The 24,196-nt window shown below is 48.3% G+C and overlaps 2 protein-coding genes across 4 annotated transcripts; both read left to right on the top strand.

The window, feature by feature from the left end:
• Positions 1-13,915: 13,915 nt before the first annotated feature.
• PRSS33 (serine protease 33) lies at positions 13,916-16,842 on the top strand. Of its 3 annotated transcripts, none has more exons than XM_049904640.1 (7): positions 13,916-13,953; positions 14,252-14,364; positions 14,698-14,742; positions 14,840-15,002; positions 15,145-15,416; positions 15,636-15,805; positions 16,003-16,842. In XM_049904640.1, exons 2-7 carry the CDS (start codon positions 14,319-14,321, stop codon positions 16,159-16,161), a joined length of 855 nt encoding a protein of 284 aa, XP_049760597.1. In that variant the 5' UTR covers positions 13,916-13,953; positions 14,252-14,318; the 3' UTR covers positions 16,162-16,842. The 3 variants fall into 3 exon arrangements, with proteins under 3 accessions (XP_049760597.1, XP_049760599.1, XP_049760598.1); XM_049904642.1 differs by having other exon boundaries at positions 14,716-14,742; XM_049904641.1 differs by having other exon boundaries at positions 13,932-13,953; positions 14,232-14,364.
• Positions 16,843-20,742: 3,900 nt separating this feature from the next.
• On the top strand, positions 20,743-24,049 carry ELOB (elongin B). The gene is made up of 4 exons (XM_049903296.1): positions 20,743-20,813; positions 20,970-21,104; positions 22,235-22,340; positions 23,497-24,049. The coding sequence occupies exons 1-4, from the start codon at positions 20,811-20,813 to the stop codon at positions 23,607-23,609; spliced, it is 357 nt and encodes a 118-aa protein (XP_049759253.1). The 5' UTR covers positions 20,743-20,810; the 3' UTR covers positions 23,610-24,049.
• Positions 24,050-24,196: the final 147 nt, after the last annotated feature.

Genomic DNA, 24,196 nt, shown 5'->3' on the forward strand with positions numbered 1-24,196 from the left:
GAAACCAGAATATCCCTGATATCAAAACCAGGTAAAGAAAATTACAGACCTATATACCTCAAAATCCTCAACAAAATTCTAGCCAATAGAATTCAACAACATATCAAAAAAATAATTCACCATGACCAAGTGGGATTCATACCAGCTATGCTCTGATGGTTCAACATTAGAAAAACAATTAATGTAATCCATCATATAAATAAAACAAAAGACAAGAACCACATGATTTTATCAACTGATGCAGAAAAGGCATTTGACAAAGTCCAACACCCATTCATGATAAAAAAAAAACTCTCAGCAAAATAGGAATAGAAGGAAAAATCCTCAACAGAATAAAGGGCATTTATATAAAGCTAACAGCTAACATCATGCTAAATTGAGAGAGTCTGAAAGCATTCCCCTTGAGATCGGGAACCAGACAAGGATGCTCTTTATCACCACCCTTACTCAACATTGTGCTGGAGGTCCTAGCCAGAGCAGTGAGGCTAGATAAAGAAATAAAGGGCATCCAGATCGGCAAGGAAGAAGTCAAAGTATCTCTATTTGCAGATGACATGATCTTATACACAGGAAACCCTAAAGAATCCTCAAGAAAACTACTGAAACTAATAGAAGAATTCACCAGAGTATCAGGATATAAGAGAATCGTATAAACATCGGTTGGATTCCTCTAAGCCAACAAAAAGAACATCGAAGAGGAAATCACCAAATCAATACAACTTACAGTAGCCCCTAACAAGATAAAATACTTAGGAATAAATCTTACCAGAGATGTAAAAGACGTATACAAAGACGACTATAAGACACTACCACAAGAAACCAAAAGAGACCTACATAAGTGGAAAAACATACCTTGGTCATGGATAGGAAGACTTAACATTGTCAAAATGTCTATTCTACCAAAAGCGATCTACAGATACCATGCAATTCTGATCCAAATTCCAATGACATTTTTTAATGAGATGGAGAAGCAAATCACCGACTTCATATGGAAAGGGAAGAGGCCCCAGATAAGTAAAACATTTACTGAAAATGAAGAATAAAGCGGGAGGCCTCACTCTACCTGATTTTAGAACCTATTATATTGCCACAGTAATCAAAACAGCCTGGTACTGGTACAACAACAGATACATAGACCAATGGAACAGAATTGAGAATCCAGACATAAAGCCATCCACATATGAGCAACTGATGTTTGACAAAGGCCCAAAGTCAATTAAATGGGGAACACAGTCTCTTTAACAAATGGTGCTGGCATAACTGGATATCCATCTGCAAAAAAATGAAACAAGACCCCTATCTAACACCATCCACAAAACCTAACACAAAATGGATCAAAGACCTGAATATAAAATCTAAAATGATAAAGATCATGGAAGAAAAAATAGGGACCAACGCTAGGAGCCCTAATACAAGGCATAAACAGTATACAAAACATTACTAACAATGCACAAAGAACAGAAGAGAAACTAGATAACTGGGAGGTCCTAAAACTCAAACACCTATGCTCATCCAAGGACTTCATCAAAAAAGTAAAAAGATTATCTACAGACTGGGAAAAAGTTTTTAGCTATGACGTTTCCAATCAGCGTCTAATCTCTAAAATCTACATGTTACTGCAAAAACTCAACTACAAAGAGGAAAATAACCCAATTAAAAAATGGGCAAAAGAGAGCGAAGCCAAGATGGCAGAATAGACAGACGCTTCCGTCAAGCCCTCTTTACAACAAAGACCCGAAAAAACAAGTGAAACAAGTATATCTGTGACAAGCTGGGAGCCCTGAGCATCAAAGGCAAGCTTAGACAACGAACTGAGGGGCTGGGGAAGGAACAGACCGTTCAGAAGCAGAGAGGAGTTACCAGACCTGAATCATGGGGAGCCCTCAGGCACCAGTCTTGAAGCGGCTGCGGCAGCGGCGGGCTGGTCCTAGCATTCGGCCACAGTTTCCTCAGGGAGAAGCAGCCAGCCACACAGCCCACTCACACCTCCGGAACCTGAGGAGAAGGGCGCTCTCAGCAAAAGCTAAGTACTTGCGAATATTTTACCATGCCACCCCCACCCCCAAACCAGCTTCAGTGGCTGAATCCCTAAGCCTGAGATAGACCCTGGTGAGCACCTGGAGCCGTCCTCCTGGCCTTGGGGAAGGAAAAAATTTGCAACTGGGGGGAAAAGATTATTTGCTAGCTCCATTAACTGGGGGAGCTCAGAACAGAAGCAGCTCTTGTCCAGGCATAAAGCATCCGTGGACCTTGAGCACCTTTCCCTTCTGCATGGACCTGTGTGGGCCTATTTCGGGAGAATAGGCCCTTGTTGGCAAACTCCAACCATTTCAGCGGTGCAGTGGAGAGGTGGGTGTTTGACGTTTGACATTGCTTTGCCTATTAAACAAGGTCCTCACCTGCCCACAACAGGGACCTAAGGACTGGTGGCTCCATTTGGGTGGCCCAGCCACCCGCAACAGGGGTCCAGGGATAACTGGTACCTCCCAGTCCTTACAACAAAAACTTTGGGTGCCCATGGGCCCTCTGCAGAGCCCACCCACCAGCACGCTGTAGGGAATAGAGATGTGTTTTCCTCAGAGACACTTGGGGGTCAGTTCTCAGCCTGCTGCCTTGTTCAGAGCATGACCCCCTGCTGCAATCAGATACAGGTATATACGCCAATCACCCCTGCCCCTCTAAGACTGTAGGACAGAGCCTGTACCACACGCTTGATGATCACCTACCTGGAAACCTGAGCTAAATTCATACAAGAAAACTGAATGGACTCCTAGACTGATATACCTGATAACAGCTCTAGCCAGCTGGGGACAGGACACCAGAGTTCCAAAGGCGAAAATAATCAAGCTAGCTCACTCAAGCAACCCATAGGAGTATAGTAAAACAAAACAAAGCAAGCAGCTACGACACAGTAAGCAAGCATAAACTAAAACAATAACTTATAGACGGCTTGGAAACAACAGTCAATATCAAGTCACATAAATAAACAGGCCATGATCACCTCAACAGGCTCTCAAAACAAAGAATCCAGGGATCTTTTAGATGAAAGTGCATTCCTGGAATTACCAGATGCAGAATACAAAAGTTTAATATGCAGAACCCTTCAAGACATCAGGAAGGAAATGAGGCAATACGCAGAACAAGCCAAGGAACACACAGATAAAGCAGCTGAAGAAATCAGAAAGATTATTCAGGAACATAATGAAAAGTTTAATAAGCTAGGAAAATCCATAGACAGACAGCAATCAGAAATTCAGAAGATTAACAATAAAATTACAGAATTAGATAACTCAGTAGAAAGTCAGAGGAGCAGAACTGAGCAAGTAGAAGCTAGAATTTCTGAACTTGAAGATAAATCACTTGGCACTAATATATTTGAAGAAAAATCAGAAAAAAGAATTTAAAAAAATGAAGAAACCTTAAGAATCATGTGGGACTCTATCAAGGGAAATAACCTACGAGTGATTGGAGTACCAGAACAGAGAGGGATAACAGAAAATACAGAGAAAATTGTTGAGGATTTGTTGGCAGAAAACTTCCCTGATATTGTGAAAGATGAGAAGATATCTATACAAGATGTTCATCCAACTCCACGTAAGGTAGATCTTACAGAAAGTCACCAAGACATATTATAATCAAGCTTGCCAAAACCAAAGATAAGGAGACAATTATAAGAGCAGTGAGGGATAAAAAAAAAAGTCACCTACAAGGGAGAGCCAATAAGAATAAGCTCGGACTACTCGGCAGAAACCATGCACGCAAGAAGGCAATGGGATGACATATTTAAAAAATTGAAGGAAAAAAATTGCCTGCCAAGAATCATATATCCATCAAAACTGTCTCTTAAATATGAAGGTGAAATTAAGACATTTCCAGATAAATACAAGTTGAGGGAATTCATAAAAACCATACCAAAACTACAAGAAATACTAAAGGGAGTTCTTTGGTTAGAAAATCAATAATATCAGGTATTGACCCAAGACTAGAACACTGGGCAGAGCAACCAGAAATCAACTCAGACAGGGAAATCCAAAAAAAAAAGCAAGATTAAAAAAAACCCAACACAGGGTAATGGCGATTTATTATATAAAAGAAGGCAACATTAAAATAATAAAGAGGGACTAAGAAATGTAATCATGCACCTTCCATATGGGGAGGTAGATACGGCGATACAAAGAAATAAAAGTTAGTTATAAATTTAGAAAAATAGGGGTAAATAATCAGGTAACCACAAAGGAGACAAACTGTCCTACGCATCGAACTAAAATACAAGGGAAAAATACAGACTCAGCAGAAACAAAATCAACAACAACAAATATGAGGAAAGGACAATATACAAAGAAAATCTACTCAGCACATAAAATCAAGTGGGAAAGAGAAGCTGTCAACACAAAATAAGACATCAAAATGATAGCACTCAATTCATACCTATCCATAATTACCCTGAATGTAAACAGACTAAAAGCACCAGTAAAGAGACAGAGAGTGGCAGAATGGATTAAAAAACACGATCCATCTATATGCTGCCTACAAGAGACACACCTTAGACTTAGAGACACAAACAAACTAAAACTCAAAGGATAGAAAAAAATATATCAAGCAAACAACAATCAAAAAAGAGCAGGAGTGGCAATGTTAATTTCTGACAAAATAGACTTTAAAGTTAAATCCATCAGAAAGGATAAGGAAGGACACTATATAATGATTAAAGGGACAATACACCAAGAAGATATAACCATATTAAATATTTATGCACCCAATGACAGGGCTGCAAGATACATAAAACAAACTCTGTCAGCACTGAAAACTGAGATAGAAAGCTCCACAATAATAGTAGGAGACTTCAACACATCACTTTCGGTGAAGCACAGGACATTCAGAAAGAAGCTCAATAAAGACATGGAAGATCTAAATGCCACAATCAACCAACTTGACCTCGTACACATACACAGAACACTCCACCCAACAGCAACCAACTATACTTTCTTTTCTAGAGCACATGGAACATTCTCTAGAATACACCGCATATTAGGTAATAAAGCAAGCCTTAGCAGAATCCAAAACATTGAAATATTACAAAGCATCTTCTCTGATCATAAGGTCATAAAAGTGGAAATCAATAACAGGAAAAGCAGGGAAAAGAAATCAAACACTTGGAAACTGAACAATACCCTGCTCAAAAAGACTGGATTATAGAAGACATTAAGGATGGAATAAAGAAATTCATAGAATCCAATGAGAATGAAAATACTTCCTATCAGAACCTTTGGGACACAGCAAAAGCGGTGCTCAGAGGCCAATTTATATCAATAAATGCACACATCCAAAAAGAAGAAACGTCCAAAATCAAAGAACTATCCCTACAACTTGAACAAATAGAAAGAGAGTAACAAAAGAAACCCAGAGGCACCAGAAGAAAACAAATACTAAAAATTAGAGCATAATTAAATGAAATAGACAACAGAAAAACAATTGAAAGAATTAAAAAGACCAAAAGCTGGTTTTCTGAAGAACTCAACGAAATTGATAAACTATTGGCCAAACTGACAAAAGAAAAACAGGAGAGGAAGCAAATAACCCAAATAAGAAATGAGATGGGCGATATTACAATAGACCCAACTGAAATTAAAAGAATCATATCAGATTACTATGAAAAACTATACTCAAATTTAAAAACCTAGATGAAATGCATGAATTCTTAGAAACACACTACCTACCTAAACTAACACAAACAGAGGTAGAAAAACTAAACAGACCCATAACAAAAGAAGAGATTGAAAAGGTAATCAAAAAACTCCCAACAAAAAAAAAGCCCTGGTCAGGAAGGCTTCACTGCAGAGTTCTACCAAACCTTCAGAGAAGAGTTAACACCACTACTACTAAAGGTATTTCAGAGCATAGAAAAGGGTGGAATACTACCAAACTCACTCTATGAAGCCACCATATCCCTGATACCAAAACCAGGTAAAGACACCACAAGAAAAGAAAATTATAGACCTATATCCCTCGTGAATATAGATGCAAAAATCCTCAACAAAATTCTAGCCAACAGAATTCAACAACATATCAAAAAAATAATCCACCATGACCAAGTGGGATTCATACCAGGTATGCAGGGATGGTTCAACATTAGAAAAACAATTAAATGTAATCCACCACATAAATAAAACAAAAGATAAGAATCACATGATTTTATCAATTGATGCAGAAAAGGCATTTGACAAAGTTCAACACTCATTCATGATAAAAACTCTCAGCAAAATAGGAATAGAAGGAAATTTTCTCAACATAATAAAGGGCATTTATACAAGGCCAATATCACCCTAAATGGAGACAGCCTGAAAACATTCCCATTGAGATCAGGAACCAGACAAGGATGCCCTTTATCACCACTCTTATTCAACATTGTGCTGGAAGTCCTAGCCAGAGCAATTAGGCTAGATAAAGAAATAAAGGACATCCAGATTCGCAAGAAAGAAGTCAAAGTATCTCTGTTTGCAGATGACATGATCGTATACACAGAAAACCCTAAGGAATCCTCCAGAAAACGACTGAAACTGATAGAAGAGTTCGGCAGAGTATCCGGATACAAGATAAACATACAAAGATCGGTTGGATTCCTCTACACCAACAAAAAGAACATCGAAGAGGAAATCACCAAATCAACAGTAGCCCCCAACAAGATAAAATACTTAGGAATAAATCTTACCAGAGATGTAAAAGACTTATACCAAGAAAACTACAGTACACTTCTGCAAGAAACCAAAAGAGACTTACATAAGTGGAAGAACATACCTTGCTCATGGATAGGAAGACTTAACATTATAAAAATGTCTATTCTGCCAAAAGCGATCTATACATTTAATGCAATTCTAATCCAAATTCCAACGACATTCTTTAATGAGATGGAGAAACAAATCACCAATTTCATACGGAGGGAAAGAGGCCCCGGATAAATAAGGCATTACTGAAAAAGAAGAACGTGGGAGGCCTTACTTTACCTGATTTAAAAAAAAAAAAAAAAAAACCTATTATACCGCCACAGTAGTCAAAACAGCCTGGTACTGGTACAACAACAGATACATGGACCAGTGGAACAGAATTGAAAATCCAGACAGAAATCCATCCACATACAAGCAGCTGATATTTGACAAAGACCTCAAAACAGTTAAACGGGGAAAAGACAGTCTTTTTAACAAATGGTGCTGGCATAACTGGATATCCATCTGCAAAAAAATGAAACAAGACCCATACCTCACTCCATGCACAAAAACTAACTCAAAATGGATCAAAGACCTAAATATAAAATCTAAAACGATAAAGATCATGGAAGAAAAAATAGGGACAACGTTAGGAGCCCTAATACATGGTATAAACAGTATAGAAAACATTATAAAGAACGTAGAAGAAAAACTAGATAACTGGGAGCTCCTAAAAATCAAACACTTATGCTTATCCAAAGACTTCACCAAAACAGTAAAAAGACTACCTACAGACTGGGAAAAAGTTTTTAGCTATGACATTTCTGATCAGCGCCTGATCTCTAAAATCTACATGATACTGCAAAAACTCAACTGCAAAAAGACAAATAACCCAATTTAAAAATGGGCAAAAGATATGAATAGACACTTTACTAAAGAAGACATTCAGGTAGCTAACAGATATATGAGGAAATGTTCACGATCATTAGCCGTTAGAGAAATGCAGATCAAAACTACAATAAGATTTCATCTCACTCCAACAAGGCTGGCATTAATCCAAAAAACACAAAATAATAAATGTTGGAGAGACCGTGGAGAGACTGGAACACTTCTACACTGCTGGTGGGAATGTCAAAAACCACTTTGGAAATCGATTTGGCGCTTCCTTAAAAAGGTAGAAATAGAACTACCATACGATCCAGCAATCCCACTCCTTGGAATATATCCTAGAGAAATAAGAGCCTTTACACGAACAGATATATGCACACCCATGTTTATTTCAGCACTGTTGACAATAGCAAAAACAGGGAAGCAACCAAGGTGCCCATCAATGGATGAATGGATAAATAAATTATGGTATATTCACACAATGGAATACTACACATCAACAAAGAACAGTGAGGAATCTGTGAAACATTTCATAACATGGAGGAACCTGGAAGGCATAATGCTGACTGAAATTAGTCAGTTGCAAAAGGACAAATATTGTATAAGACCACTATTATAAGAACTTGAGAAATAGTTGAAACTGAGAAGAACACATTCTTTTGTGGTTACGAGAGGGGGAGGGAGGGGGGGTGGGAGAGGGGTATTCACTAATTAGTTAGTAGATAAGAACTTCAAAAAAAATTTTTTTTTTTTGAAGAACTACTTTAGGTGAAGGGAAAGACAGCACACAATACAGGGGAGGTCAGCACAACTGGACTAAACCAAAAGCAAAGAAGTTTCCTGAATAAACTGAATGCTTCGAAGGCCAATGTAGCAGGGGCAGTGGTCTGGGGACCATGGTTTCAGGGGACATCTAAGTCAATTGGCATAATAAAATCTATTCAGAAAACATTCTGCATCCCAATTTGAAGAGTGGCGTCTAGTGTCTTAAACGCTAGCAAGCAGCCATCTAAGGTGCATCAATTGGTCTCAACCCACCTGGACCAAAGGAGAATGAAGAAGACCAAGGACACAAGGTGATTATGAGCCCAAGAGACAGAAAGGGCCACATGAACCAGTGACTACATCATCCTGAGACCAGAAGAGCTAGATGGTGCCGGGCTACAACCCATGACTGCCCTGACAGAAAACCCCTGAGGGAGCAGGAGAGTAGTGGGATGCAGACCCCAAATTCTCACAAGACCAGACTTAATGGTCTGACTGAGACTAGAAGAACCCCAGTGGTCATGGCCGCCAGACCTTCTGTTGGCCTAGGACAGGAACCATTCCCGAAGGCAACTCTTCAGACATAGATTGGACTGGACAATGGGTTGGAGAGGGATGCTGGTGAGGAGTGAGCTTCTTGGATCAGGTGGACACTTGAGACTATGTTGGCATCTCCTGCCTGGAGGGGAGATGAGAGGGTGGAGGGGGTTAGAAGCTTACGAAAAGAGAGAGTGGAGGGAGAGAGCAGACTGTCTCATTAGGGGGAGAGTAATTGCGAGTGTGTAGCAAGGTAGATATGGGTTTTTGTGTGAGAGACTGACTTGATTTGTAAACTGTCACTTAAAGCACAATAAAAATTATTTTAAAAAAAGAATATTAAAAAATGGGCAAAAAATACGAACAGATACTTCACTAATGACATTCAGAAAGCTAACAGACACATGAGGGAATGCTCATGATAGAGAAATGCAAATCAAAACTACAATGAGATTCCATCTCACTCCAACAAGGCTGGCATTAATCCAAAAAACACAAAATAATCAATGTTGGAGAGGTTGTGGAGAGACTGGAACACCTACATACTGCTGGTGGGAATGTAAAATGGTACAACCACTTTGGAAATCTATTTCGCGCTTCCTTAAAAAGCTAGAAATTGAACTACCATACGATCCACCAATCCCACTCCTTGGAATATATCCTAGAGAAATAAGAGCCTTTACACAAACAGATATATGCACACCCATGTTCATTGCAGCACTGTTTACAATAGCAAAAAGATGGAAGCAACCAAAGTGCCCATCAATGGATGAATGGATAAATTATGGTATATTCACACAGTGGAATACCAAACCAAACCCGTTGCCGTTGAGTCAATTCCTACTCACAGAGACCCTATAGGACAGAGTAGAACCATCCCATAGAGTTTCCAAGGAGCACCTGGTGGATTTGAACTGCTGACCTTTTGGTTAGCAGTCATAGCTCTTAACCACTATACTACCAGGGTTTCCAAGGCAATACTATGCATCATTAAAGAACAATGAGGAACTCCTGAAATGTTTCATAACATGTAGGAATCAGGAAGGCATTAAGTTGAGTGAAATTAGTCGGCTGCAAAAGAACAAATATTCTATGAGACCACTATTATAAGAACTCAAGAAATAGTTTAAACAGAGAAGAAAATATTCTTTGATGGTTATGAGAGTGGGGAGGGAGGGAGGGAGAGGGGTATTCACTAACTAGATAGTGGACAAGAACTATTTTAGGTGAAGGGAAAGGCAACACACAATACAGGAGAGGTCAGCACAACTGGACTAAACCAAAAGCAAAGAAGTTTCCTGAATAAACTGACCACTTCGAAGGCCAGCGTAGCAGTGGCGGGGGCTGGGGGGCCATGGTTTCAGGGGACATCTAGGTCAATTGGCATAATAAAATCTACTAAGAAAACATTCTGCATCCCACGTTGGAGAGTGGATCTGGGGTCTTAAACCCTAGCAAGCAGCTGTCTAAGATACATCAATTGGTCTCAATCCACCTAGAGCAACGGAGAATGAAGAACACCATAGACAAGGTAATTATGAGCCCAAGAGACAGAAAGGACCACATAAACCAGAGACTACATCAGGCTGAGACCAGAAGAACTAGATGGTGCCTGGCTACAACTGATGACTGCCCTAACAGGAAACACAACAGGGAAGCAGAAGAAGCGGGATGCAGGCCTCAAATTTTCATAAAAAGACTGGACTTAATGGTCTGAGACTAGAAGGACCCTGGAGGTCATGGTCCTCAGACCTTCTGTTAGCCCAAGACAGGAACCATTCCCAAAGCCAACTCTTCAGACAGGGAATGGACTGGACTATAGGACAGAAAATGATACCAGTGAGGAGTGAGCTTCTTGGATGAGGTAGACACATGAGACTATGTGGATCTCCTGTCTGGAGGGGAGATGAGAAGGCAGAGGGGGACAGGAGCTGACTGAATGGACAGGGAAATAGAGGGTGGAGAGAAGGAGTGTGCTATCTCATTGGGGGAGAGCAACTAGGTGTATACAGGAAGGTGTAGACAAATTTTTGTATGAGATTTGTAAACTTTCACTTAAAGCACAGTGAAAATTAAAAAAAAAAAAGAAACAACTCAGTGGTGCTCCCCCACCCACCCACTTCACATGACACCCAGCACCTGCCATGCCTTAGATATATCTCTACTCTGGCGCCCCACACCAGGGAGCCTTCGTAGTTGGGAGGGGTAGCCTCCAACCTGGCAGTGTTCCACTCCCCCATCTCTGCCCCCACCTGCTCTCCTGCTTTCCTCTCCCTCCTCTCAGCCACTGTGCACCTGGGGATCATGAAGTCCACCCTGACACCACCTACCTGCCTCCCCACGGCTTCCCATTGCTGGCGCTTTGGTGGCTGTCCCGACTGGGGGCCATGGTCTACTGCAGGGCCAGCAAGCACAGCACGAGGCTGAGAAGGGGCTCCTCGCTTGTCCCCTAACCATGCCCACCCCCTCCCCCTGCTGCTGGGTCTCCTGGCTGACCCTGGGGTCTGGCCAAGGACATGGCTGGGGATGGGTCCTGTACCCTGGGGCTGGACCATAGTCTGGGCACTGCAGCACGGATACATACCTGGTGGGAGCATGAGGCAGGGCCACTTTCCTTCCACCTTTGTCGGACTGTGCTCCTTGGCCATCAGAGGCTGTTAATTGTTTTGTTTTGTTTTCATTCTTGGCATTTCTATTGGACTGGAAACTTTGATTACAAGCAACAGAATCCCCTAGAAGTACCATGAGCAAAGGAAAAGTGATGTGTTAGAGGGGAAAGAGTAGCCCAGGAATGACTGGAATGAGAAATCCCAACACAAGGCCCTCTTTCTCAGCCCCTGAAGGTTCTAGGCTCTCAGGCCAGCTCAGAGTCTGCGCTAGCAGCCACGGCCATGGCTGCCCCATACCTGTGACCATACAGGCTCTCTTTCCCTCCTCCAGTGTGAAAATCCCAGGGAAGGATTCTGATTGGCCAGGCTTGGATCATATGTCATCCCTTGACCAATCACTGTGACCTAGGCGTGGGGGTATGACGGCCCTGGTTTGGGGCAGGTCTGGCATCAGAAGAAGGGGATGACAATCCACCTGTGGTGCTGAGGATTATTACAAGCCAGGTACCCCCAGGGTAAGTATGTGACATTTTCCCAGGGTGCTATTTCCATGGTGGGAATCAAGAGTGGGGCTGAAGAGGAGGTGGGCCCAGCAGTGGTCTGTGCCTCAGCTTCCAATCCAGGGATTGAGACAGAGGTTGGATTTTGGGGGCTCTTTACAGGGGGACATTTTCTGCTCCTCCAAGGTTGAAATGTTCATTATTCACTCAACTGGGAGCCCCCCGTGACTCATTTCTGTGAGAACCCATTTCCTTAAGCTATGCCCCCAGGTGTCCTCAGGCTCTCCAGCCTTCCTCCCTGCACCCCAAATTCCAGCAGGTGGGGACCCAGCTCTCTGGCAGGCTCCTCAAGTCACAGGGGCAGTGGGCCTGTTCCGAGTGCCCCTTGTCGCCTTCACTCTCACCAGTCCCTCTGTCTTTTCACCAGCCACTCTCAGAAGCTGCCCCACCCTGTCCCGAGCTGGACACTGCCCCCTAGCCTTGCCCCTGCCAAGCCCCTGTTGTTGTTGGATGCCTCCAGTTGATTACAACTCACAGCACCCCCTTGTGACAGAGTAGCACTGCTCTCATAGGGTTTTCTAGGCTGTAATCTTTATGGGAGCAGATTGCCAGGTCTTTCTCCCATGGAGCGGCTGGTGGGTTCGAACCGCCAACCCTTCAGTTAGAAGCCGAGTGCTTAACCGTTGCACCACCAGGGCACCTTCCAAAGCCCCCTCAGGGCAGGCAAACCTGGGGTGCTGTCAGGCTTGTGGAGAACAATAGTAAGTTTCTTTTAGTCTTAAAACACTCTGATAGCGTTTACGGCATGCAAGGCACTGTGCTCAGAGCGGTGCAGTTAGCTCAGTCATCCTCACAAGAGCCTGCGAGGTGGGAAACTGAGTCACAAAGGGGTCCAATTGCTTCCCCAAGCTGGAGGCTGCAGCCTCAAGAGTGGTGGACAGAGGCAGACAGAGAAGGTGGCACCTGAGGCCAGCTCCCTCCATCTGCGTCGAGGCGAGGTCTGGGGCTCTGCCAGGCCCCAGCCTGCGCCCTGCTTCCAGAATGGGTTCGCCTCCCAATCATTCCCTCCCAAACACACTCTCAGGGCCACTCTGCACTGGGCTCTGTTCCAGGCACTGGGGACACAGGCCCCTTCCTGCAGGGGAAGCAGACAGATGTTCTCAAACCTCCTCCAACACACAGCAAACCACAGAGGAGGCCCAGCCTAGGCAGGGGGCTCTGGGCCCCCACAGAGGAGGTGACGGAGCAGAGGACTGAGGGAGGAGGGGCAGTGGGCACTGCGTGTGCAGAACCCAGGAACAAGAGGGAGCCTGGGACACTGGTGTGACCTGAGAGGGGACTGAGTGTGCAGGGCACTGTACAGGCCCAGCCCTCCATTGGAGCAGAGAGAGGCGGGCAGTCCCTGCCCTTGTCCCCAAGTCTCTGGGTCCCACCCTACGTCAGCAGCCTCGCTCTGTCTTGGAGTATCCTCCAAGGTCAGGTCTGCTCCTGCCTTGGGTCAAATGGGGGTGCTGCCAGTTTTGAAATGGCCCTTCCCCACTTAGCGGCGCCCAGACCCAGGATCCTGGGGTCCAGGCTCAGCATGGTGCTTTCTGCACAGAACAATAGCGCTCAGAAGCCCCAGGGACCAAGTGAGAAAGGAGCCGGCTCAGGTTCAGAGATGAGCTGCCAGGGATCCTCCCAGGAGCTTCCCAGCCTGACCGCAGCCACTGGCACGCACCCAACTCCCAGCACCTTGGCCCCAGCCAGGCTTCCTTCAAGAAACCCAGGCATCCCTTTCCTGCCACTCAGAAAGCTCTGCTCAAAGCATCTTTGTTCCAGGCTGGACAGGTGAAGTCGAAACCCAGCCCTGGTCCCTGTAATTACCCCTGGCTGGGCCTCCGCCCCCTCCTGGCCCTTTAACCTCCAGGCCCTCCTCTCACCAAGTCAGCTGGGAGTACACCTGGCCAGAGGGTGAGAACAGGGCGCAAGGGCTGCCAGGACCAGGGGCTACCTCAGGACTAGGGTCAGCTGTGAGGCAATGGAAAGAGAATGTGTGGTGGAGTGGGGTGGGAGTGTGGGGGTACAAGGCCATGAGGAGGCTGCACATTTAACCAGAGTGGTCACTGGAGGCCTGCGCAGGGGGCCTGGACCAAGTGAAGAGTATATAGCACATGGGCCACAGGGGGAAGTGTGGCACCAACCAGGAGCTGAGGGCAAACAGTGGCTCTGGGGACTGGTGCTGGGGCCAGGACCTTCCGTTCTCTCCCAGCTGGCTCCAGACCAGAGTCCAAGCCCTGGACAGTGCCACCCTTCCGCAGCTTAGCCCTGAAGACAGAATGAGGCAGGTACCTGGCCACCAGATCCTGTTCCTACTACTGCTGGGTGAGTGGAGCCAGGGACTGGGTGGGCTGGCCACAGTAACCCTGGTCTCCTGGTCTCCCATCTCACCCTTCTCTGGGCCTGGCTCCCCTATGGCACTCTGGGGCGTCTAATCTTGGCTCCAGGGATTCGATCCTCTCTGCCACTGATCCAAGGCTCTCCAGACCCAATGTGCCCATCTGTGCACTGGGTGTAAGCAGTCTGGGGAGGGTTTAAGCAGGTGACTCATTGCACAAAGCCTGGCATGAGGTCACTGCCCCAGTATGTGCCACCCTCCTTCCTAATCTCTGACCTCCCCTACCCCACGCGATACTTGACACTAAACCCATAATCCAGCCGTCCTGCCTCCTCCAGAAGCTGCGGCGACCCCGAAGTCTACAGGTAAGGAAGCTCGGCGCGGCGCCTGGCCACCCCCCCCCCCCCCACTGCTCAGGCCCCCAGTCCTCTGCTCACACTCGCCCCCACTTGTCCCCTGCAGCCTGTGGGCGGCCCCACGTGTCCAGTCGGATCGTGGGGGGTCGGGATGCCCGGGACGGAGAGTGGCCGTGGCAGGCGAGCGTCCAGCACCGCGGGGAGCACGTGTGCGGAGGCTCACTGGTCGCCCCGCAGTGGGTGCTGACGGCGGCGCACTGCTTCCCCAGGTCGGCAGAGGTCGCCCTTCTTCTTCCCAGGGCTCCCGCGAGCGGGGAGGGGGCGCCGCCTGGCGGAGGCGCGGGGTGGCAGGGACGCGGTCCGGGGCTCGGGGAGGGGGTGCTGTAAATCGCCGTCTCTCCTGTCGCGCAGGCGGGCGCTGCCGTCCGAGTACCGCGTGCGCCTCGGGGTGCTGCGCTTGGGCCCCACCTCGCCCCACGCGCTCTCTGCGCCCGTGCGTCGGGTGCTGCTGCCCCCGGACTACTCCGAGGACCGGGCCAACGGCGACCTGGCGCTGTTGCAGCTACGCCGCCCGGTGGCCCTGGGCACCCGCATCCAGCCCGTCTGCCTGCCCGCGCCTGGCACCCGCCCGCCGCCCGGCACCCCGTGCTGGGTCACCGGCTGGGGCAGCCTGAAGCCCGGAGGTTAGGCGCGGCTGGGCGGTGGCGGGGAGACCGAGAAGGGGCGGGTGGGCCCTACCACGTGCCTCCCCACTCACTACCATCTGACCAGAATCCCAGACCCCGAACCCCCATCGGGAACCAGCGCTTGTGGCCGGAGCCCGACACCACTCCCAATCGCATAGCGAGTCAGCCGGGCTTCTCCCCCCGCCCCCGTGCTCCCCTACACCCTCCTCCCCCCAGTTCCACTTCCGGAGTGGCGACCCCTGCAGGGAGTGAGGTTGCAGCTGCTGGACGCGCGCACCTGTGACCGCCTGTACCACGTGGGTTCCAATGCGCCACGCGGGGAGCGCATCGTGCAGCCCGGGAACCTGTGTGCCGGCTACGTGGAGGGCCTCAAGGACGCCTGCCAGGTGCGTGGGTCTTCAGGAAGCCAAGCCCCTGCTCCCCGCACGCTGCCTTCCTAGAACCCAGGACCTAGGAGTTCCTGCCTCCAGGCTCAGTGTCCCAGCCCCTAAACCCAAAGGCCCCCACCTCGGGGACTGGAGCCCATGGACAGTGATCTCAAGTCCCGGGAAGGCTAGGACCTAACCACCCCCTTCTCCTGCAGGGGGACTCCGGGGGACCCCTGACCTGCGTGCAGTCTGGGCATTGGGTCCTGGTGGGCGTTGTGAGCTGGGGCAAGGGCTGTGCCCTGCCCAACCGCCCTGGTGTCTACACCAATGTGGCCACTTACAGCCCCTGGATTCAGGCTCGCCTCAGCCTCTGATGCAGAAACACTGACCTGGAGCCAGATGCTGGGATCCCTCAGCCTCCCGGTCCTGCTAGGAACCTGCACACCCCACCTGCCCCTTCTGGCTGATAGCCGAGAGGCCTAATAAATCTAAGGGGTCTTCTGTGGCTGTGCCATCCATGCATCTATCTGTCCATCCTCCTACTTCCTCTTCCCCTTGGGGCTCCCCTAGTCTGACCCTGCCAATCCTCTTTCAGGGATCTCCCCCGTGACCCAGGGGGCTTACGCTTGCTCCCTCCCCTCCTTGCTGATATTTACCCTCCTCACTCTAGCTGGGGCTAGCACTAGGCACCCAGAGATGGGTAAGCCAGTTGGCTTCCCATCTGGCCTGTGTGCCCGTTTTTCTGGAGAACATCAGAAAGATTTGAAACATGAGAGGGATTCAACACTGGGAGATTCTCTGTTGCTAGCTTTGAAAATGGAAGGGGCCAAGTGGCAAGGAATTGTGACTGCCTCCAAGGCTGAAGAGTGGCCCCTGGTGGACAGCCAGCCGGGAAATGAAGACCTTGGTCCTACAACGGCTGGAACTGAATTTGGCCAACAATGTGAGTGTGCTTGGAGGCCAGCCAGCCCCTGATTTTGGCTTCATGAGACCCTGAGCAGGAACCTGTAGGACTGCTAACCTACAGAATTGTGATTTAATAAATTGGTGTTTGAAACTACTACATTTGTAGTAATCTGTTACACAGTAATAGAAAATTAATGTAGATTTTGCCCCCTGTCATGATGGAGGAGCCCTGGTGGCACAGTGGTTAAGTGTTCGGCTGCTAGCCAAAAGGTCAGCAGTTCAAATCCATCAGCTGTTTTGGAAGCTTGCAAACCCTATAGGGCAGTTCTGCTTGTCAGGTCAGGCAGGGGCCCAGGAAGCCAGCAGGGAACCGAGGGGCAGGGGCTGTACTGAGGTGCAGTGGGTAGAAAGTCGCATGAGGGAAAGGGGCCTCAGAGGGCTTCTGAGGAGCAAGAAATACAAGTGGCATAGCTTCTAGCGTCTTAGCAACACGCAAGCCACCACAGTATGACAAACTGACAGACAAGTGGTCATTCACCTGTCTTGGGGAGGAGGAAACTGGGGCTCAGTGAAGTTAACTGCCTAAAGCCACACACAGTTGGTGAAGGATTTGGGCCCGGCCGCCTGAGCCCACCAACCTAGGCGGTCAGCCTCTGCTGGCCCACCATTCACCCAAAACTCGATGAGGGGCAAAAGCAGCATCTTCCCGACTCTGCCCGCCCTCAAATCACAGGCTGGGCACTTGCAGAGGTGTTTGGCACCCAAGGCCAGCCACTGGCTCCTCTCTCACTGGGTGTGATGGGCATGACTTCTTTGACACATGCCCAGCCATGTCCCTGCTGAAGGTGACCCTCTACCCGGGTATCATTAAGGGAGGGAAAAACCTTCCCTGTCAACAATGTAGCTGCAGTTTGGGGAGATGCAGGACAATGTCCAATGCCCAAGGAAGGACTCAGCTGTTGGTGGTGATGCCCACAAGGGGACAGCCAGGCAGCCAGGGAAATTTTTGAGCCCTACATCTGTTGAAAGAGATGTTGGAAAAGCTCAGCATCATCGGTCAGAACAATGTGAGGGGCCGACTGTGAAACAGACCATCTATTGCTCATATGCAAGTTCAAGCTAAAACTGAAGAAAATTTAAACAAGTCCACAAGAGCCAAAGTAAAACCTTGAGTGTATCTAATCTGAATTTAGAGACCATCTCAAGAAAAGATTTGATGCGTTGAACAGTAATGACTTAAGACCAGAGCCAGACAAGTTGTGGAATAACATCAAGGATATCATACATGAAGAAAGCAAGAGGTCATTAAAAAGACAGGAAAGAAAGAAAAGACCAAAATGGATGTCAGAAGAGACTCTGAAACTTGTTCTTGAACGCTGAGTACTAAAGCAAAAGGAAGAAACGATGAAGTAAAAGAGCTGAATAGAAGACTTCAAAGGGCGGCTCAAGAAGACAAAAGCAAAGTACTATAATGACATGTGCAAAGATCTGGAGGTAGAAAACCAAAAGGGAAGAACATGCTGCACATTTCTCAAGCTGAAAGAACTAAAGAAAAAATTCAAGCCTCAAGTTGCAATACTGAAGGATTCTATAGGGAAAATATTAAAACATGCAGGAAGCATTAAAAGATGGAAGGAGTCACTATACCACAGAGTCACTATACCAAAAAGAACTGGTCAACGTTCAACCATTTCAGGAGGTAGCATATGATCAGGAACCAATGGTACTGAAGGAAGAAGTCCAAGCTACAATGAATGCATTGGCAAAAAACAAGTCTCCAGGAATTGATGGAATACCAATGGAGATGTTTCAACAAACGGATGCAGCTCTAGAAGTGCTCACTTGTCTATGCCAAGAAATTTAGAAGACAGCTGCCTGGCCAACCGACTGGCCACTTTATGCCTACTCCCAAGAAAAGTTATCCAACAGAATGCAGAAATTATCGAACTGTATCATTAATGTCACGTGCAAGTAAAATTTTGCTGAAGACAATTCAAAAGCGTCTGCAGCAGTATATTGACAGGGAACTGCCAGAAATTCAAGCCAGATTCAGAAGAGGACATGGAATGAGACTATCATTGCTGATGCCCCATGGATCCTGGCTGAAAGCAGAGAATACCAGAAAGGTGTTTATTGGCTATGCAAAGGCATTCAACTGTGTGGATCATAACAAATTACGGATAACACTGCAAAGAATGGGAATTCCAGAACACTTCATGGTACTCACGAGGAACCTGTCCATAGAACAAGAGGCAGTTGTTCGAACAGAACAAGGGAATACTGTGTGGTTTAAAGTTAGGAAAGGAGTGCCTCGGGGTTGTATCTTTTCACCATAATTATTCAATCTCTATGCTGAATAAATAATCCAAAAAGCTGGGCTATATGAAGAAAAACGGGGCATTAGGATTGGAGGAAGACTCATTAACAACCTGCATTATGCAGATGACACAACCTTGTTTGCTGAAAGTGAAGAAGACTTGAAGCACTTACTGATGAAGATAAAAGATCACAGCCTTCAGTATGGATTACACCTCAACATAAACAAAACAAAATTCCTCACAACTGGACCAATAAGCAACATCATAATAAATGGAGAAAAGACAAGTTGTCAAAGATTTCATTTTACCTGGATCCAGTCACCACCCATGGAAACAGCAGTTCAGAAATCAATGACACGTTGCATTGGGCAAATCTGCTGCAAAAGACCTCTTTAAAGTGTTGAAAAGATGTCACTTTGAAGACTAAGGTGTCCATGACCCAAGCCATGTTGTTTTCAATTTCCTCACATGCATGCGAAAGCTGGACAATGAATAAGGAATACTGAAGAATTGACATCTTTGAATTACAAACAAATCTGTCTTGGGAGAAGTACAACCAGAATGCTCCTTGGAAGCCAGGATGTTGAGAATACATCTCACATACTTTGGACATGTTACCAGGAGGGATCAGTCTCTGGAGAGGGACACCATGCTTGGTAAAGTAGAAAACCCAAAACCAAACCCACTGCCGCCGAGTCAATTCCAACTCGTAGAGCTGCCCCATAGTTTTCAAGGAGCACCTGGTGGATTCGAACTGCCAGTCTTTTGCTTAGCGGCCATAGCTCTTAACCACTATGCCACCAGGGTTTCTTGGTAAAGGAAGGCCAGTGGAAAGGAGAAGACCCTCAACAAGATGGATTGACACAGAGGCTGCAACAATGGGCTCAAGCATAACAACGATTGTGAGCATGGCGCAGGACCGGGCAGTGTTTTGTTTTGTGGTACGTAGGGTCGCTATGAGTGAGAACCGACTCAACGGCAACTAACAGTGTATCTAAGCATCCAGGGGGCCGGGGAGCTTCCCCATTCGTCCCCCTGGAGAGCGCAAGAACCAACGGCGGCAGAGCCCCGCTGCTTCTTCCCAGGAAGGTCGTCCGACCCACTTCCTACCCCTAACAGCACTTTTCTGGCATCCTCATAGGTCCCAAAAGCCTCGAAGAAGTGGACTGAACAAGCCCTACACCCAAAGCTGGGGCGGGTAAGGAAGGAGAGTCATTCTTCCAGTACGGTGGCCGGAAGGTTCAAAACAAAATACCTTGGCAAAATAGCCACCAAAGCAGCCTCTACAATCATGAGTCAGACCCCTTGATAATGGCAGCTCACGGTACACTTCAACGCAAATGTCTTACCAAACCAGATGACTAAGACGCCCCTCATTCATCCACCCCTCTGGATTGTGTGGTCACTCTACGCTCGCAGTTAACCCCCAATATCCCCAAAAGCAAGTGGTCCCTGTGTCAGGAACTCGCCCGACATCAACATGTAGACCTCTCCCTTGCCATACCCAAGATGACTGCATCGCCTCCCGCAATTGCTCCTCCCTCCCTCCCTCTCTCCCACCCACCACCTAAGCCATGCTGCCCATCGGCACGCCCCCTAGCTCCGGCACCCAGATGGCGGCCGGGTACCCAGTCTTAGCTACCCGTTACCGCATCACTTTAAAATGGCGGCGGGGAGGCGGGGCCGTAATGGGGGCTGGGCCGCCAGGCGCGGGGCATGCCGGGGCGGGCGCGCGGTGTGCTGGGAACGGGGCGGAGCGTGGCCGCGCCGGCGCGTCGAGGGGAGAGGTAGCCTCCGCGATGGTGAGCGGGCGTGGGGGAGGGGCGGTACGGGCCGGGAGCCTAGAGGGCAGCGGGGGGCGGCGGGGGGCGGCGGGGGGCGGCGGGGGGCGGCGGGGGGCGGCGGGGGGCGGCGGGGGAGCCCCGGGAGCCGCTCTCACGCCGGCCCGCCGATCCCAGGACGTGTTCCTCATGATCCGGCGCCACAAGACCACCATCTTCACCGACGCCAAGGAGTCGAGCACGGTGTTCGAGCTGAAGCGCATCGTCGAGGGCATCCTCAAGCGGCCGCCCGACGAGCAGCGACTGTACAAGGTACAGGCCGGGCTGGCGGCCCGAGGAACGGAAGGCCCGGGGTGGGGTGTGCGGGCGCGCGGAATCGCCGGCGTGGGCGCGGCGCCGCGGGTGGTTGTCACTGATGTAAACAGTGGCGCGACGGACCGACGCGCGTCCGAGTCCCTGGCTCGCGGGCTGCCATCCGGATTAAGCGGGACGAAGCGTGAGAAGCACCGAGCACCTGTGACGTCTCGGTGAAGGATGCTCTTAAACCGCGTCCCGGGCGCTGCGTGCAAGGCTAACAGCGCATCTAACCCAGCTCAGCGGTCTCACCCACGCCCCGGGGACTCTTGACAGCCCTGCCCTGCTCCCTTAACTAGCCCAAGGGCGTTGACAGAGCCAGGATTTGAACCCCGATGCCCGTAACTCCCAGCCTGCACTGTAAGCCCATCAGAATCACACCCTGCCCCCTAGACGCCTCTCCTGAGGGCCTTAGTTACGCCGAAATAGAAGAGACGAAAGTCAAAAAGGAGGGTGCTAAGTCAGAGTCCACCAGTTGTTCATGAAGAAATCGTTTATTATGCTCTCCATTCCCTGCCAATGTTGGAGAAGCCCTCTTTTCTCTTTACAAACCAATGGATCATGCAGTAATAAAGATGGCTTCAATTTCATTGCAGAAATCAGATATGTCAGCCCTGATCCTCACCTCAGTGCACTGATATGATTCTAGCTGGGAACTGGGAGATTGGCCTTTTAGTCTACACCACCCCTCAGCTCCCAAAAGCCTCTGCTTCCATGGTCTCCCAGATGCTGCTGGGGCTCCCAGACAGGCCTTCGCTCTGTGCACTTCCCAAGTGCTGTGTGCCTACTCAGTGCTTTCTGTTCCTTGTTGAGAATTCCAGTAACTCCCATTTTACAGAGGAAACTTCACATCAGGAAGGCCAACTACCTTGTCTAAGGTCACACAGGAAGTGGCAAAGCTAGGATTCAAACCCAGGTCTGCCTGTTCCCAAACTGGCTCAGGGGCTCTTTAGAATTAGATTTGCCTGGAAAGTCTGGAAAAACAGACTCCAGAGGCCCCTAATCATAGTCAATTCTGATTTGTAAAGTCTTGTCATATGCTCTGGCTGGTCCTGGGCCTCTCACTGAGTCTCTGCCTCTCTCCTCAGGATGACCAGCTCCTGGAGGATGCCAAGACACTGGGCGAGTGTGGCTTCACCAGTCAGACTGCACGGCCCCAAGCCCCAGCCACAGTGGGGCTGGCTTTCCGGGCAGGTGAGGGGGCCTGGATGGCCACAGCCAAGGAAGAGGGTCTTCAAGGAGCCCCTGCTGCTGTTCCAAACCTCTGGGGCAGTGTCTTCCAGCCTGGAAAGTACAGGCAGTATCTCATGACACGTGTAGTTTCTCCATATAAAAATGAGCACCAAACCAGAGATTCTTAATAGAAATTAAGGCCTATCTCATAAATGATTTGAAAATTCCTGAGGAGGATACTAGCTCCAATATACGACCAGCTGATTGAGTCTTCCCTGCACTCGGCATTACCCCTATTGTCCCATTTAGTCTTGTCGGCAGCCATGGGACCAAAGCCCTGTCGTTAACCGTTTTGCAGATGTGGACACTGAGGCACAGACTTAGTAGTAAGCTGCCTGGCCCTGCCAGAGCCAGCATTATGCCACGCTCTTTCTGTGCATTCTGCCTACTCCTCGAGCCTCCCTGGGCAGTCTAGACTTGGATGAGGAGGAGTAAACTGATGCTGGGCTGTTGGGTCACTTGTTATCCACTGCCATTGAGTGGATTCCGACTCATAGCTACCCTAGAGGACAGAGTAGAACTGCCCCCAGAGTTTCCAAGGAGCACCTGGTGGATTTGAACTGCGACCTCTTGGTTAGCAGCCACAGCACCTAAGCACTACGCCACCAGGGTTTCCGGGTCACTTGTTAGGGCTGCCATAATCCAGTATTCATATCCAAAGACTGCTCTCATTAGCTACACCCCACAACTGCCCAGTATTGAAACCTGGGGGAAAGGGAACGGTTTAACTTCCCCCCAAAAAAGGATGGGAAGTTTTAAATTATGTTTCTGTAAACTTAAAAGGGGCTTGACAACTGTTTGCACAACTGAGGACCCAGGGGCTGTGGGTTGTTGGCTAAACGTGGATAAAGTTGCAAGGAACCAGGGCTGAGGGCAGTCTCAGCTCCACAGAGCCTGTGTTGGGCTCAGCAGTTTGTTTTCAGGCCCACTACTACCGTAACTCCAGCCTGCAGTCCCCTTCTCTAGAGCCAACCCTTGCTTGCCTGGATCCACCTGTTGTGTACACAGAGTGGCAGGGTGGCCATGGCACAGGTCAAACCCTGCACAGGTTGTTCTTCTGAGGGGACAACAACTGAAAACAGTGTGGTGGTCTGCCCCCACCCCCACCTTCCCACAGATGACACATTTGAGGCCCTTCGCATCGAGCCCTTCTCCAGCCCCCCTGAGCTGCCAGATGTGATGAAGCCACAGGACTCAGGAAGCAGCGCCAATGAACAAGCTGTGCAGTGAGGCCCAGCTGCCTCCCAGCCCCACCTCTCCAATAAAAGAGATTTGGGTATCTCCCTGGGTCCTGCCTCTTTCTCACACCTCCTCCTGACCCCACCTCACCTGGATGGTGCCTTCTCCCCTTAAATTCCTCCACAGGCTCACCCTGTGACCTTAGATTAAGGGCCAGTCTGGCTGCCCACCCCCGGAGCCCACTCCTCAAAGAACTACGAACATAGGGTGAGCCCAAGCCACCTGTCCTGGGTGAGGGTGGCGGAAAGGCCAAGGACGACCCTGTCCCAGCTGTGGAGCCAGTGACTGTTCTAGCAGGTGACGATATGCTCCTGGCTGTGGGGCAGCAGGTATTAAGTTGAAGTCAGTGTCTAGGTCCCACCAGTGGCAGTCTCTCCCACTGGTTCCCCACCTACTATCCTAATAAACAGCCTACAGATCCAATTCCTGCATTTCTCATTTTTATTGGACAGAAAAAGTTGCTCTTGCTGTACAGATTTTAAAAAACCAAAATGCCTTTAAGAAACATGAAGAAAAGTTGGGGGAAGGGGCCACGACCCCACCCAGGGCAGTAGATGCCAACTGATTTCAACTCCTGC

Source organism: Elephas maximus, chromosome 12 (genome assembly GCF_024166365.1).
Source record: "Elephas maximus indicus isolate mEleMax1 chromosome 12, mEleMax1 primary haplotype, whole genome shotgun sequence".
Taxonomy (NCBI): Eukaryota; Metazoa; Chordata; class Mammalia; order Proboscidea; family Elephantidae; genus Elephas; species Elephas maximus.